General features: G+C 36.4%; 1 protein-coding gene across 3 annotated transcripts in view; it reads left to right on the plus strand.

Annotated features, from left to right (window-relative positions):
- The window catches only part of CTTNBP2 (cortactin binding protein 2), an 84,987-nt gene that overhangs the window by 21,364 nt on the left and 45,869 nt on the right, over nt 1–17,754 (plus strand). For all 3 annotated transcript variants that reach the window (XR_004748782.1, XM_035319458.1, XM_035319467.1), the window contains exon 3: nt 12,929–13,153. Coding sequence is in view for 2 of the 3 variants with exons in the window: in XM_035319458.1 (XP_035175349.1) it covers nt 12,929–13,153 (225 nt within the window). In the remaining variant the exon portion in view is untranslated. The remainder of the gene's footprint in view (nt 1–12,928; nt 13,154–17,754) is intronic.

The raw sequence follows: 17,754 nt of genomic DNA on the forward strand, positions 1-17,754 counted from the left end.
AAAATAAGTGATTTGGATGGGGTGACTTTCAAATATTGAGCAATGTTCACAAAACATCAACTACTTCTGTTACGTTTGGGTCTATGTGTCCCTGTGCTTTTTTCCCTTTCACTCTGTTTTGATGCTGTTCTGCCTGGTGGGTAGGTCTTTCCACCTGCAGCTCTCCCAGAGAGACATCTGTCTTAGCAGCTCTGGCAGAGTGCTAAAAATACTTAGTGCTAGGTGTGTTATAAAGACCAGCATTCCATTTGTTTAAATAAATGGAAAAATTGAGAAAACAGAGCAACAGTGATTATAGAGTTCTCTATGAAATAGCAGAGTAAAATTTTAGCTAGGTTCTGTGGAAATATAAGCTGTTATATGACCAATTTAAAATTGATAATTTAAGCATCTATAAAGAGAGTACTAGCTGGGAAGGTGCCTTAGATTTTTAATAAAGGGTGTCAAATCCAGAATGCAGATTCTGTTTACTTTAAAATGTTCCAATCAAGAAATCAAATGTATTTAGCTAGATGGATTCATTCATTCAACCTCCAGGGACAGTGGCAAAAATAAAATTGTCCTTGGATATAATACACATTACTCTCCTTTTTTTTTTTTTTTTTTTTTTTTTCCCAAAATGGATGCTGGAGATCACTTCAGAACTCTGAAATCTTAGACTTTACCTCAAGTAAATCCATACTGTTAGGAATTGTAAACACACAGTTTGCTGACCTTTTTAATTAATTCGTCTTGTAATCAAGTAATTGCCATGCAGTAATATAGGATGATATTTTTTTTAATTGCTATACAGTAATAAGAGTTATATTTTAACTGAGATAACCTGAAAAGATGAAAATAGGAAAAGAAACAGACTGATTTTAGTTACAGCTTTTTGTTATATCATTAGTATGCTTAGTCTGTTGCTGTGCTGAGGAAACTTCTACCTCCTAAGTATGGAGGTTGAAGTCCTCTTTTCTTTGGTAGAGGTGAAATCAGAGTTCCCGCAGTACTTCAGAAAATTGACTGTCAGATTTCCAGACAAAGAATTCTGAACTGATTTGCATGAATTTGAACTATAAATTTGAACATGCAAAGAAGTGTAACTGACCTGGCTGTGTAAAGTAATCAGAAATTTTAATTCTCTTCTGTCCATTGAGACTCGATATCAGGATGAAAATCTGTATTATTTTCATGAATAATAAATGTCTGGGTGGTTAGATAATCAGAGCATAGAGCAGTGATACTTCCTTACAAAATATTGGCCTATAACTTTCAAATGTTTAAGCATCAGACAACAAAGCTGTCATAAAATAGGCCTAATGTCATCTTTATATAGAACATCTGGATGATTATTCTCAATTAAAAACACATGTTGGTCCATGATTTGAGCTTTTTCTTTTTCTGCATGTAGAAACTCAGTACGAGGCCTGAGTTTCACCTTCTACATTTGTGTTTAAATATATATATATATATATATATATATATTAGATATATATATATATCTAATGTTGACTGTGTTTGGTTTTTTTTTTTTTTTGTTTTCTTTTCTTTTCTTTTAGTACTGATGTATTAGTAACTGATCTTAGCTTTGTAATATGGCCTTTACATTTATATATCCTTTTCTTCTTCCAACCTCAAAACAGGGTGAAAACTAGTAAAGAAGAATTAGAAATATGTCTATCTGTTCTGTGTGTGCCTCTTTCTTTCTTGAAGGTTTTTGTCAGGTAACAGGGAGAAATGGAAGTAGACTTCGCAATACTGGGGTAACAGTAAATTGGTGACATCAGGGGATATTATCTTATGGAATCAGACCCCAGAGGAGATTCAGGCTTGATCTTTACCTTAACTGTAAGCTGTTTCTTCAGTGCTTTCTGTTAGAGTGTAAGTCAGGTTTAAGTGTTAATTAAGTGTCTGTCTTCCTGTATGCAGAGACTTGATTAAGAAGTGACATTACTGCTAGGCCTGTTGTACTTCTGTTAAGTCTGCTTTTACGCGGAGAAGAATGATCTGTACAGCTTTTTGTGAACCACTTTAATATTTGGATACTTGGCATGAAATGGAGAAAGTTTGGTTTGCTGCTGTTCTCATCAGCTGCTAGTTAAGATCTGACCTTTTGTGCCTTAAAATGATGATTTTTGTGCATCTTCTTGAATGGAGGTTACTAAGGATAGCCTTGTAAAACAACATATAGTCATCATGCATCCAGAGCTTTGTTTTTACCCTGAAAAATTCTTTTAAAAAACTTGGATTTAGAGCTGTGCAATTCTGAGAGAAAGGGACACTTCAGAAGTTACAAATTTTAGGAAATTTCTATGGGCTGCTGTGAATGAGAGAATAACACAACTTTTTGTTGTTACTTTTATTTTAATGGTTCATGCTTAGGATAACTTTTCTGGAAAAACTGATTATGTCTCCGCTTTCATGCAGCCTACTTCACAGTTGAATTTCATTGATATTTCTGGATGGCTGTGATTACGCAGGCTTTGGCTGTCATGCGACACTGCCCCAAGACAGTTTTGAATGCTTTTTATGAGTATGTGTACCTTACATTAAAAACTATGGAGGAGTTATATTTTTCCTTACCAGTACCTCTACAAAAAGACTCTTTTATGATCCTGATCAGTGATCTGTGAAGAGCACTTTTTACAGTAAGAAGCAATTCTATAGTTCTGTTAGAGAGTAATCAACCTATACATTGGGTTTATTTAATTTGCCAATTGTGTCATCTTATTTCTCACATTCTTCTGCTGTTTTCACCCCTCTTGAACTAGCAGCTTGTTAGGATCTTCATTACTCTTCAGAGTTTCCATTATGTTTTTTTTTTCAGTCCCTGTAGCATCCAAAAAGTGTACATAAAAGCTTTTGGCTTAGGGTATTTGACAACTACTATGGAAACAGTTTGAATTTATTGGTCAAATATTTTAGGCATAATATTGAGTTCATTAAAATCTAACTCACTTGTCGAATTTGCGTAGGTATGCAGTATCATAGTGCCGAAGAAAGGAACATAAACTGTAGTTAAGTTTCTAAGAAGTACTTGAGCATCACGTGTTCATTGACAAAATCATGTTGCAGGATTCTGTTTCTTCAGCACTCATTGACATTTACACTTTTCATTTGCTCTGTAAAATGTTTTATATGTAAATAACATCTCATGTGGTACTTGGAAAACATTCACTTACATGTTCATTAAAAAAAAATAAAGGCACCCAAACCCTCAGTCATTCTTAATTAATCATAGTAAGATTGTAGTAAGACACATTTTTATTTACCAGGTATCTCTGAAAGTACTGCTTTTATTATGAGTATGTATTCATTGATAATTCTTTTTGGCTCAAACAAGTAGCCTCAACATGTTCTCTTTCAGCCAACTTCCTCTTTTAAGTATCCTGTTATCTTTTCAGTTTTGTACAGAATCAAGATGTCACACACACACACACACCCTCCTTAATGTAACATGTAGAATAAGCTTTAACTGCCTCCTATTCTGTGCTGGTTAGTGTCAGAAAACTTCTTGCCACTCCCCAATACATATGGCAAGAGATAATATTAATATGAACCTATCAACATCTGCTGAAATGATTTTAGTATATGTGGAAAAGGAAATTAATCAGAGGAACAAATGCTTTTGCAAGGAAGGAAATTTTGTTTAAAGGTTCTGGAGCAGCTTTAATTCAGTTCCGTTGTTCCACACCAGTGTAGGACATGCAGTCCTATTTTTGATGTTTATCTTCAGTTGCTGCATGGAAGACTTGTTGAACTTTTAACTTGGCAGGTAAATGAAGGGGAAAGTCGGAAATACGTTGGGGAAAAAAGTGCAGTATCAACCTTAAAAAATATTACTGCTTGTGTATTCTGCTACTAGTTATATAAACTGAGTATGAAAACTTATTTCAGTGATTGTGTGCAATTAATATCAACTTAGATTATTACCAAGAGAAAACTAACAGTATAGCTTATATTGTGTGATCATTTTTTTCATATTTTTCTCATTGGGCTTATTTCTTGGTTATATATTAATTGGTTGTATTTGTTTTTCTTTATTTTGCTCTGCTTTTAGTTTTAGGTTCACAGTAAGGTAGGTATTGTTTGAAGTTCCTCCTCACTCCCTTGCATTTTTGTTTAAATAATGGGACAAAAAGAAATCTAACTAGACTTTGTAATTCTAAGTCTAGTCACTGAAAACACACATTTTGTTCCCTGAAGTGCCACAGAAACAAATAAGCAACTACAGACCAGTGCCTATGCTGGGTTTTCAGCTCACCCTGCAGCCCATCACCCAGGTACCTCCACTCCTTTTGCTCCTCTCTCTACACATCCTGCTGCTAGTCTTCATCCCCCAGTAGATAAATGGGATCAGTGACTGCAAACGGTCAACTTGAGAGATGGAAGTGTCCAGGATGGAACTGCCAGGTGCACAGGAGTGACTTGAATAGTGTGAAAACAGGTAGTAGAGGCGGAAGTGAGGTGTCTTGCTGTATGTGGCAGGAGTCAGGCTCCTACCAAGGAATTAAGTAGTTTATTTTACAGCCTTGTCTTTCAGATTTTTGTTGGCTGCAAACCTAGGAGAGAAGATTTGAGAGAAAACCTTCCCCTTGTGTCGCACAGCTGACAGTGCTGATTTTATTATTTTTGACAGTATGACAGACTAAAAATTCTGCTAATTTATGATGGGTATTTTAATGATTCAAGGCAAGAAATAAGACCTCTTCTACCAAAAGCATTTGGTTGTTTTGCTTCCTCCAAGAGCTTATTTCTGTGCTTTGTTACTTGAGTTTGCTACAAGGGGGAAAAGATCAGACAGTTGTAGAATAAATCAATAATTATGGAATAATTTAGGTTGGAAGGCATCTAGAGAGAACATTCAGCCCAATCTTCTGCTTAAAGCAGGACTGATGTCAAGGATGGATCAAGTTGCTGAGGGCCTTATCCAATCAAGTCCTGGAAATCTCCCCATGGCAGGGATTATACATTTTCTCTGGGCAACACGTTTCAGAGCTTTTCTGTTCTTGATGAAAATAATACGAGTCCAACTGGTATCCTCTTTTCATCATGGGAGGACTGCTGCTTGTCCTTTCAGTGTCCAGACCTCTAACATGTTTTGTCTCCATGATTGTCATGGTTTTACACTGAAAAGTCCTATTTCTACTTAGCTCTTCTTCTTAAAAGAAGACATCTTGACTCTTTTTTTCCTTTCTGAAGATGTTTTTCAATTCTGCTTTTTTTTTTTTTTTTTTTTTTTTATGTAAACTCATAGACTATCCTTGAAATAACAAAAAGCTGTTGGCCAGCCTGCCCATAGATAAACTTCAGGCTGTTGTTCTGTAAGTGTTAGTTTCAGTCTTATTTTAGTCTTTTGCTTCAAACCCTGTGTATATAAAAAGGATATAAAAGTTGTGTATAAATGTGATGTTCTTATTGGACTGAATTGAAGCGCTGTTGTAAATCTGTCTAAGCTTTTGCCCTTTTGCAGTAGTGAATTTCTTGAATTAATTATTTTATTTTATTTTTTCTGTTTTAGATATTTTCTTGATTTGTATATACTTACCATCAGTTTCAAGAGCAATTCTCCAGCTGGAGGATTTATCTTAAGATATCATTTTGCGTAACAGTGGCATATGCGGCAATTAATAGTATTTCCCATGGACACCTTTCTATACCTTTAAATACATTAATCTTAGCCCTCTAATTAAAATATTAGTTAATGTGCAAATGGGTATGTACAGGAGAATAAAGTTGACAGTTTATAAATTCATATAGCACCTTTCACAATGGAGCAGTCATGATTAGTTTCTGTAGTGGGTGCATATTTTTTCTGGTTTTGAAAATTTGCTGTTTGAAAATACATTCAGTTAATTATTCACAAGCAGACATTTAAAATGTTATTTTCTCTATATATTTCTCTGCAATTTAAGTTAATTTGAGACACTGCTAATGCTGTTTTAGCACAGCCACCAAATTATGCAGACTCTTTTAAAGAATTAATTACCCTTGTGACATTAGATTGTACATTCCTCAGATAACGAGTGCCATCAAAAGTAGGTATCTTGATATTTTGATTAGCTCCTATGACTTGAAACTCAGTATTAAAAGATGATGTAAGAGAGAAAACATTCCAATTCTAGCGTTTCTGTTTCTCACATCTAAGGTATTGGTGAAGTGCAAAGGAACAGAGCTATTATTTAAGAGCTAAAGGACCAATGTACCCGCCCCCCCAAAAAAGAATATACATATCTATTATTAGCTTCATGAAATGGTGTTTGGTAACAATGCTAGCTTAAGGTATTCTGAATTATCTCTCTTTTTTTTTTTTTTTTTTTTTTTTAAAAACCAATTTGCTACTGCATTGCCGTTAGGTGTATTGGCACATGTTTGTCAGCTGCCCTGTGAGAAAAACTGTGGGGTAGATCCTGTGGAAAAATTACCTAGGATACCTAGGAAAAGAAGCCTGGGGTTTTGTCATCTGTGCATTTTCCTCACCCTGGTGACAGAGCTGTCCCATGGGAGCTTTCCCAGCCTCAGTGAGGGAGTGCTACCTGGTGATGGGTGAATGAGCAGGACATCACTACTTTTATCTGCTGTTTCTCTGGAATATTTTGCCTTGTGGAACCAGGGCCTCACTGAGTCAACAGACACCTACATTTTTACAATCTATTTCATTCACATTCCAGAAGTTCTGCTCTTTATCCTGCCCAAAGGTTCTGCCACGTTGGCTGAGGCAAACATATAATCAAGCACCTGGCTCCAGCACGATGCCCCAGGTATACTTCAGACACAGTGTTACACTGAAAAGTTTGTATTTCCAAGAAAATAGATGATGTGTATTCAAAAGCATGCCACTGAGAAAGAACTGAATGTGGTACTTCCTTCTGCATAAAAACATAATTGATATAAATTCAGACTTTTGTTTTAGGTATTGTCAAGGTGATTGTGTTCCAGCTCGCTGCTCCCTTTTCACTTTATAGCTCTTCTTTTGGTAGACAAGCATGAAAGTGGTAATCTTTGCCTAAGTCAGGCCATGGTTATGCTTTTCAAAGCCTAAAAGCCGTCTGACAGAAGAGAAAGAGGTAATGTCAGGGAAAGAGCACACTTGGTTCTGTTTTTTTTCTTTTTTAAAAAAAATTATTATTATTATTTATTATTTATTTATTTTTTTATTTTAATATAGTGCTCTAGCAAGTACCTACATATAGTAACTACTGCAGGAGCCCAGAAACTTATTTTGGGGAACAAACTCTGCAGATTTCTAATAATAGTGTTATATGTATGTTAAAATGTCAGTGGTTTTCTGTGTGTGCTAATGGTATTTCTGGAAAACTAACTTCAAATGAATGCCCAATGACTCAGCAATGTTCCATGAAGTTCTGTAGTTTATTTCAAAATATCCAGACTGTCTTTTCCTTTAAAATATTAGGGTTTTAATGTGAAGTAGGTGTTTGCCAATTTATCAATTTGTCATAAATCATAATGTTGGGATTATAATAGGTGTTTGTATGTGGGAAGAGCTGTGATGCTTTGAGTCATGATAGGTGTGCATTATTTATGTTTATTCTTCTAGGTTTATATACAACATTTTGATGAGGGGTTGATTTCTTATATTAAACACTTAGCTTTAAGCTGATGAATATTAATACCAACCATGATAATCACTCAAGATGACCTTCTGCTGTTCCTTGCTATTTGTATTGTCAGTAGAATGTATTGAAAGCTAGGGTTGGCGCGATTCAGAAGAAATGAAAATAGCATGATTTACAAGATTTTTTATTAACTTCTGTCACTTAAAAACAAAACAACAACAACAACTAGTAGCTTCATCAATATTATGATGTGTTATACAGAAAGATATGTTTTTGCAACTGTTAAATTTTTTTAAATTAATAAGGCAGTTAGCAGGAGAGGAAAGTGGATGATCTGAGTAAAATGTTCATGTTAAAGTTAACAGACCTTTTCATTTTCCTGTCAGACCATGTTTAATTTCTTAACCTCTTCTCTTATATATATATATATATTTTTTTTTTTTTTGAAAAGCAGAAAACGCATTAAGAATATTTTTGCAGCTCTCCTCAGTGCAGAATATTCATTTACTGTTTTGCAGTTCCCATTGTGGAAATGGTAAAATGCCTGCGAAAGCCTCTGGTGCTTTCGTACACTTGTTATAGCGTCTTGGCAGCCTCAATTAGTGTTTTGACATTCTTCATTCAGTGTTTTTCTTTTCAGTGTTTTTTTTAGTATGTTCTTTTATTCAAAGTGTCTATATTTAAAGTAATTTCTATTTTTATCTTTCTGTGGCACGACAAATTCCAGAAATACCCGATAAGTAATCAGTTTCAGCTGAACAGAGAACTGAGTCTCGTGTGCAGCGAAGGGCTTTATGCCTGATGGCTGTTGCCACCTGTTCAGACAAGAGGAGGAGATGATGGAGACTATTTCAACTCTATTCACCCCTGTTGATGTGTTTGAGACTAGTTGGGAACATGAGCAGTGATATTAACATTCAGCTCTGATCAAAGTCATCCTGGGTAATGAGCAGATAGCCAGAGGCCACTGTAGTGTCTTTTACTAGCTGCATCTTACTTTAGGACCAACACTGTGGTTTCTAAGATAGAATGATAAAAACTGAGAATACAGACAAATGTTAATTGATATTGCTGTATATACCAAGCCTCCATTATAGTCAAAATGGTGTTCTCACCTTTCTGTTCCAGTTATTTGTTTTTACGTGAGCTGTGTACAATATCTTAACAGCCAAAGAGCTTCAGATCTAAGGTCCACCTAGCCAAATATTCTATGGAGTTACTGGATGCCCAGTCCTTGAATTAGATAATTAAACTGTAACCCCTTATTCATCTTAGCTGTTGCCATTCATAACTGTATGTTTAAGGTGGATATTTATATCTTCTCCACCATTTTCTAAGCAGAACTTCTCTAGCCAGGATGATTCTTTCTCACGTGGCAGCTGTTCTAAACTTTTGATTGCCTTTCTTGTCCTTCTTTGCCACATAAGCCCCAGTGTGCTGAGTGTGACAATTGCATGCAATATTCAAGATACAGACAAAACATTAATTATACTTTGGCAACACGATGTCTGCTCTTTTGTTCTTTAATTTTCTCTTAATAATTCTCAGGATTTGTTTTGTTTATTATATGATTTCTACTGAGCATTGTACTGAAACTTGTGTGACAGTAAGGGAGAAAAATAAATCATGCTGGATCCAGCAGCCTGAGAGGGGCAAGGCTGCTACAGCTCTACGGCTCTGTGTCCCCGGGTCCAACCACTAGCAAGGCTGAAGATGTATATGCCCAGCACACACACATATACGTGACATCTATACGTGATCAGCACTACAGATCGTAGACAAACCCCTGAACACAGGGAGCACCGCTGGCTTACTCCCACTCCCCGCTCTGTCTGGACAAGCGGGAATCCACTAATGAGAAATGTGTTTTCATGTGTGTATGTATAGATGTGTGAATATACATGTCATCATATATACCCACCTATACATGTACAAGGTGGATACCCCTCCTCAGTGTGCCCAGTAGTGAGTCCCAGTCTCCCAGTTGCTGGTATCAGGACATGGGAACCCCTGGAAGCCCCTCCCCATGCCTGCTGCTGGCACAGACCTTCGCACAGACTCACACACAGCTGGAAATGATGCCCCTGGTCCCATAGCCAACCTCTCGTGCTCTCACACCTGAAGACACACAGGTGCTCTCACACCAGAGTTGGCCCTTGGAGCCCTACTCTCCCCTTGCTCCCAGGCCACTTCACCCACTCCTGGGCTGTGCTGGCTTCACTTCTGTTGTTGATCACACGCTGCCTCTCACACCCACTCTAGCTTCAGTCACTGGCCTGTGAGAGACGTGGGTCCTCAGCCCCATGCTCTGACCCCAGCTGCTGCACTCACACCCCATGCACATGTGCACACAGAACAGGGAGCCCTCACCCAGGACAGGGTTAGGATGGAAGTTAGTAAAATGAGCTGGACTGTGGAGATCAGGCACAGGGCATGGCCAGATAAGCGTACTGACCAGCAAACTAGTTAGATGTGACTGCCCTTTTTTATCCATTTACCACTCTGTCTTCCTACTCTTTTTCATCCCAAAGTCACCCGAACCTCTCCCTTGCCCTCCTTTGGTTTCTTCTCTAAGCATTTCACTGTAAGCCCTGTGTGATCCCAAACCGCTATTGCTTACATCCCATGTTATGTCCCACCCCTAGGCAGCAACCTGCAGAGGTGCTCCTACTGACTCAAAGCAACAAGTTTCACACCTGGACAATTCTGGGCTGATGGCTTTGCTGGGACTGCCCAGGCCCAGACAAGGAAGGCCTTAGTTCAGGTTCTCCCCTGCCACTGCATACCCCAGTGCTCCTTTGAGCTGTGGAGATGGCCCTGTGGTGGGCCCAGCAGGGTTTTATTCAGGCTCCCCTTCTACTATTGTCTCTCTGCACTCCTTTGTGGGTGTGCAGATGAGCTTTGTCACCTAACCTAACAAACAGTATCTGTTATAACTCAAACATCGTGTATTGGGAACATGGAGTTTTGCATCAGTCATCCCAAAGCACAGGCTGTTCTAGACTTCCTGATTTTTCCAGTCTTTAGCTTTCAGATTTTCTTGTAACAGCTTTAATTCTTAATGTCACAGATCGGTGTGATTTTCTTTCAGCTGGAGTCCATCCTTTCTATACAGCTTCATCTTTTCCTTAGTTAATGAATCTGAATACCCAGTCCCTTTACTGTTGCCTTTGCCTCTGAGATCTGTTAATCTACTTTGCTTCTCATCTTGCTGTTGGTCTCTGGGTTTCAGGCTGGAAGCTCCGGTGGCCTTTTTTTTATTTACAGCTGAGCTGCTACCTCGCTGTCACTTCCTTTACTCTGATGTCTCTCTCTGTATATAAACAGAATGGCTTTTACACTGCTGATGATTTATGTATGGATTGTGCCTTCATCTCCATTTAAATTCTTAACCTGCTTGGGTTTGTCATCTTGTTTGCTTGCTTAGCACTTGAATCCATTTAGAGTCAGGTTTTTGCTGTTGATTGTTTCCTTTATGTGAAGGTTGAATTCCTAAGCTACGTAATGCCCTGTAATTCCCGGGTATAAAGCCAGGAGTTGCAAATATAGCCCCTCCCCACTAACTATTTTATTTTATTAAGATAAAAATTAGAGCTTTGAAATCTTAGGCTAATTAGGGGTTATTTGCAAAGCAATTTATAAAAGAAATAACTTGGTTCCATTGGCTTATTTTTGTCCCTTAAACCAATCCCTATTTGACTTGCAATCCTAGCTAAACTTCCTCTCTGAATGAACACTGGGAGCTTTTCTGAGTTGTACTTTTTGTTTGTTTGTTTGTTTTTTAATATTTTCAGCTTCTACTTATGCTATCAAAATGGAAAATAGAAGTAAAATATTTCAAGCATCAGAATAAGTATCAGCTGATCAGTATCAGAATAAGTAACTGCATCTGCTGCAGTTAAATTCTCTTTTGCCTTTTAATTTCCTGCAACATCTTAGTTTTGTGCTCTCTATATAGGCAAAAGTTGGGCATTCACTAAGGTGCATTATTTGTAGCTTGTCTCTAGAGTTTTTCTCACGTGGTTCTTAAGATCTTCTTTGGTTTCCCATGCCCTGAGTGTGTGTCACCTTTTACGACCTTCTTTTCATATGTTACAATTTTAACATCAAGCTTTTGGAATGGTTTCCTAACCCATTTGGTTAGCCTGTTCCTCTGCTTTTACACCCCAAAATTTGCTTATTCTTCATCTGGTTTTGCTTGTTCCTGAAAAATGAGCTTCCTGAATTTGAAACAAATCACACATAAATAACTCAGCCCTTATTTTTGAGGGATTCCTTTTTCTGATAGTATTTCTCTGCACTGTGGTTTTTGTTCTGATTTTTGAGGCATACTTGAAGGAGTTGCTCTGGTGGTTGGCTTAGTTTTAAGGTAACAAAACTTCACATTCCTCCAAAGTTTGTAGATTTGGCTCACTTCCTTATACTTCCTGTTACATATGCAGGCACAAAAACACCATAACAAAATCTTTAGAAATCTTTCAATAGTTCTGTTGTTTGTTTGTTTGTTTCACAAATTAGATGAGACTTAAGCTTGAGATTTTGGAACAATATTTTCTATAAAGAGCCTTAGAAGTTGGTACTAATATGTGGCCTTTTCGCGTACTGTGTACTAAATGTATAAAAAGCCTTCTCTGAAACTGATCTCGTTTCCATGTTGGGCTGAAGAACCGAAAAATTATCAAGAAAAATATCATCTGATCTTTATTGTGTAATATTTGTTTTGCTAATAAAGTGTTGCACTGTATTTTGGAAATATAATTGTGGTTTTAAATAACAGCTTGTAGAAATGCATGATAATGAAGTTCTTCTTGAGCAGAGACTTGAGAAGGGTCTTAATTTCAAAGAGCCTTGGAGGTATTTTTGTTCTCCGCTTGTCTGTAATCGTTGCTTAAGCAAATCTCTGTATGTGTAAAGATGCTCTTACTTTTTTATTTTAAAAATTCTTATTTTGGTACTGCAGTAAACACATGAAACATGTTTTCATGTCTTTCACTAACATAATGTTAATACACCGAAATAGAAAACTGTTTTAGAATGTTTTTTTTCCCTTTCTACTCTGTGTATCAGCCAGTTTCCAAGATGTTATTTTGTGATATTTCTGAAACTGTTCCAAACTGAAATTTCTGTGTTAAAGTGAGACGAGGAAGGATTTTATGTAGCAAATTGTATTGACTATGATGAAATCTGCGTGCAATATATCTGTCCAATTCTATTAGAAATTGGAAATACTTAAAGAAAACATTTTAAAAACATGTGTAAGTATAACCTTCCCAATGGATTAAGTCTGTTCTATGTGTAGATGTACTCCAAAGAATGCATTTAGTTTTACTTCTTTATCTATTATTTTATGTTTTGTTTTATTTTGTTAGGCCCGGCGCAAAGAGGTTTTTATCCAGGAACGATACGGAAGGTTTAATCTGAGTGACCCATTTCTGGCTCTGCAGAGAGACTTTGAGGCAGGTGCTGGTGATAAAGAAAAGAAGCCTATCTGCATGAACCCTCTCTCCATTTTAGAAGCCGTTATGGCTCACTGCAGGAAAATGCAAGAAAGAATGTCAGCTCAGTTGGCTGCTGCTGAAAACAGACAAAAGAAGGTACCCTGCTACCAACTTGCTTTTTCCTTTTCCCTCTCCTGATTTGTTCTTTCATGATACATTTCAATTTGCTCCTTTGTCTTAACTTGATTATCGTCACGAGTGTTAATTTTTTTTTCCTGCTTAGTTGTCATATATAGTGAGATGCTAGTTGTCTGGTGATATTTTGTGGTACACATCATTAGTTCAATGAATTTAGCTCCACTTATGGAATAAATGAAGTAGAACTATTACAAGTCAATGCACTATATAAATAGGTTAACAGGAAAGCATTGTCACTATATATTTTTAAACTAACTCCATTGAAACCTAGGGGAGCTACTGTTATTTTGCATAACCTAAACTGCATGAAGTAAATCATTTACTTGTGTTTCTTATTAGGTGGCTCTATTTCATAAAACAGTAAGAAAGTAAATCACAACTAAAAAATATTTTTTGAATATTTAGAATATTTGGTGTAATGAGAAAATTATTTTGGTACAAATATGATGCCAGAATTTTTTTTTATTTTTTTTTTAATAAAGTTTCATATTGAAAACAAAACAGTGTCATTTTGAAAGTGAATTCCTGGGCAATTCCTGACATACCTACAGCAGGATGTGTCTGCTTGAGCAGGGGGCTGGACTTTCAGAGGTCCAACTTTTAAGCCAAACTTTAAAGAACTACACTTGAAAAAAAAAAAAAAAAAAGTAGTGTTTTGAAAGCGTGTCACTCATATGCTAACTTTTTTGCTCCTTAAAACAAATAGGGATTTTGAGTGAGACTCATGTTCTTGACTCTCTACAGAACTTGCATCTTCTTTTTTTTTTTTCTTTTTTTTTTTAGCCAATTTGAAAGGCTGTTTCAAAAGGGCACCCTCGGTTTGTAGAAACGGATGACATTTCTCTTAACCATCTCCATTAACCTCCACATAAATTATTTTATCAGTGTTTTACCTTCCCTTAGTTCCACATTTTCCTGTCTGTTCTCCATCTCTGAAATCCTTCTGTGGAACAGATTAATGAAAGTATTTTGAGGGATTTCTTGAAAGGTTCAACAAAATATGGTGACCCTACCTAAGAAAAAGAAGTTAAACCCAGACAAATGTGATCTAAATACATAGCCAGCTTTACCTCCTCTAGGAGTGGTTCCTCCTTCTCTAGATGTGTGATGCCTCTATCTTTGTGTTTCATATTGCCTCACTATCTCACTCTTGCACTAAGTGGTGAGGTCTGTGTACAGCTCTGGGTACTATTGTCTCTGGATATCGCTGGACTCAGACAGGTTCTGAGTGAGCAATTTTTCCTGGAGACTTATTGCCTATGAATATAGTGACCCTGAAGGTATTCTTTAAATAAAATCATTACTTGATCCTAAAAAGTAAGTCATAACAATGTGCAGGAATGTAGAAAAATGAAGAGGTGCACAAATGACTGTCAGTTACGGGTTTACTTTATACCAAACACCTAATCCCCAGATATCATCTGCTTTGTGTTAAGTTTCCAGCCCCTTCCATCTCTTCAAATGCCTTTCCTGGAGTTGCTGACAAAATTCATTTTAAAGTTTCCTGGAAACTCAAAACCAGATCATCAAAATGACAGTTTTTGGTCTGTCAAGTGTTTGCAGATAAGTTAGTATTGGGATACATGATCATAGATAGACATGATGGTTGGAAGAGGCCTGTTGATGGTATTTAGTATAACTTTGTGTTTAATGCAGATTATTACCAGCAGTACATTTGGTCATCTGTGAATTTGCCTAGCTGAGTCTTGAAAATCCCCAGGAGTGGCAATACCGCAGCCCTCCTGCATTACCATCGTTGTGAAGAATGTCTTAAGGGGCAATTTCTCGTTACCCTTTTGTTATGGGGTCCCACCTTCCATTGCCAAGAAGAATTTGGCTTTGTCATTGCTGTAAGAGCCCTTCAAGAAGTAGTAGTATCCTGCTATTACATCATCCTTCAATCTTTTTTTCACTAGGCTAAGCAAGGTCCCTTGATTATTTCTCACAACACGTGCCCTCTGTCTCTCACTTTTAAAGGGCCTTTCCTAGTCAGTTTTTTACTGGTCCCTACCAATGTTCCTAGTACATACAATAGTACACGTCACAGAAACTCAACTTGTAGTTAGTTCAGAAACTCATAAATAATTGCATCTAGTTCCAAATCTGTCATCTAAAGGAAAAAGTAGTGTAAATATTCATAGATGTGTTTTTTGTTTGCTTTGATTCAAGCAGACACAGCCAAAAAAAAGCAATGAGAGGAGATATAGGAGAGAAAGTAAAATGAGAAACTAATGCTGCTCTTGTCAATTTGAAACCAGATACAGGAACATATATATGTATGTATGTATACATGTATGTTAGGGATTCTTGTTTTATATACAGTGCTTACAAATAAGATAATAATTTGGAAGGCCAATTTCATCCCAGCTGCATGTTAAGATCTACATGTAATTTTTGGAAAGAAGATAAAAGAAAGAAAGAAAGATAAATTATCTTACATTTTCCATGATTTCTGTACCTGTTTTAGCAAAAATACATACATAAATAAATATTGGTTTATTTAGTAACTCCATCATTACTGAGTAGTTGTGTTTGTCTATGAGGGACGGTTTTGTGAAATTTAAAACAATGAAATGCGTGAGAAAAAATCATGATTTTTCTGCACATTAAGAACTGGGAATGGGACCCCTCCTAAATACAGTATCATCATAATAGCTTCTTAAATTAGTTTGCAGCCATACTGTCATTAACATAACTGAAGAGGTACTGTTGCTGATACAGTTTATTTAACAATGACAGATAAAGTCATACCTTATGTGTTTTGTTTTATATTATATATATATATATTTGTTACTGTTTTTAAAGACAGGTGAACTTGGTTGTGTGAATTGAATCACACAGATTGGGTTGGTTAACCTGGGATGAAGCTGCAAAACCACAGTGGAGATCTTCCACTGCTAAACAGTTTTTGATGTATTTGAAACCAAGGTGATGTTTACAGAGTAGATATAACTTCCCATAATGATTTCTTTCTCTTAGTTCACTGTTGTTTATTATAATGGTATTATTTCAGGAAGAAATTTTACTATTATTAAAATATTTCACATAAATGTTGTCACCACCTGTTTATGCTTTTTCCCATTCTTCATAAGAAAACAGAGGAGAAATTTACATTCAGGTAACATGATCAGAAATGTTGGTAAATTGGTTCAGCTAGAACAAATTCCTGCAGGATTTGTTGTCTATGCCCTCTTTGTCGTTTCTCTTGCTTTCCTTTTTCATCGTTTTCTTGTGTTTGAATTCTACTTAACATGTGGGGAAAATTTATTTTGGGGACAATGAGCTATAGCAGGTGGGATTTATTTCTGTTCCAACTGCAGTCTGTCTCTCTTGAACTCATCTCTTGATAGCATGAGTTTCAATTGTAATATATGGTACAACCAGAGAGTAACAAAGCTCTTATTTTAAGATGTCATTTATATTAGTTGTAATTTAAATGCAGTTTAATTTGAAATGAATTTCAGACACATCCATGGTGGTATGGAAAACATTTCAAGAGCTAAGAAATTTAACCTGTTGTAAAGGACAAGGAATTGTGGGCTGTAGCAGCAGGCTTCTGAAAAGCTCTTAGTAAAGCATGTGGCTGGTTTTGGTTTCTGGTGTGCTTTTTTTGGAGGGTGGGCAGGGGAAGCTGTTAGTTTTTGTTTGTTTGTTGGTTGGTTGGTTGGTTTTGTAGTTGTTGATGGTGTTTTTTTCTTCTAGTAACCAAGACAAGTTTTAAGCAATGAATGAAAGAGAAGATATTCCATACCTATTACCAATCTCTTAGGCCATCTCATTTCCTACATTACTGTTTACAGTAGATATATGCACTGTACTATAACGTCTTAAGCTCTGAAATCAGTATCAATTTGACCAGGATACTAAAATCTGAACCTTTACTCTTAATATTTCTCCAACTACTGAAGTGAAACATTTATTCCAAGTAGGAATTAAATATATTACTATTTGCCACAGCTTTCACCAGATTTTTTTAAACATTGTGAAATGTTCTCATATCACATTGTAGAAGCATGAAGCAGTTTCCTATTGCAGTTGAAATAAAACCTGCATGAGCACTAGATTTTTTCTAGGTACCTGATAGTATTTTTCCAGAATAGTAAAAATGGCCACTTAGAAAATGCACTTTATCAGTACAGTTCTGAATTGTTCTTCCTGTATAAATCTCTACATAAGTATTAAGCAGAATTGATAACTAACAAAAAGAGCACAGGAGAAGGAATGGTCACTGTCTGCTTTTATTATCCAGATGAGTCATACAGGAAATTACTACATCAGTGTGTAAACAGAGTAGAAAGAAAGAAGCCAATTTTTCTTCTGTTGTAGTTTGACATGTGTAAAAGTTTACCTGGGAAAATGCAAAGTGATCTGGGTTGCCTTACTATTAATAATTATTTTATAAAATAGTGCGTTAACTTGTATTTTTCCAGTGCTTTTCTATGAGACAGTCTTTGAATAAAAGAACAGTTAGTGGGCAAAATGAGTTAGAGGCGATGACTGTATGAATGAGTGGAAAACTTAATTCTCATCTATTTTCTGCACATAATAGGTAGTCTTTT

This window comes from Oxyura jamaicensis, chromosome 1 (assembly GCF_011077185.1).
Source record: "Oxyura jamaicensis isolate SHBP4307 breed ruddy duck chromosome 1, BPBGC_Ojam_1.0, whole genome shotgun sequence".
NCBI classification, from domain to species: Eukaryota; Metazoa; Chordata; class Aves; order Anseriformes; family Anatidae; genus Oxyura; species Oxyura jamaicensis.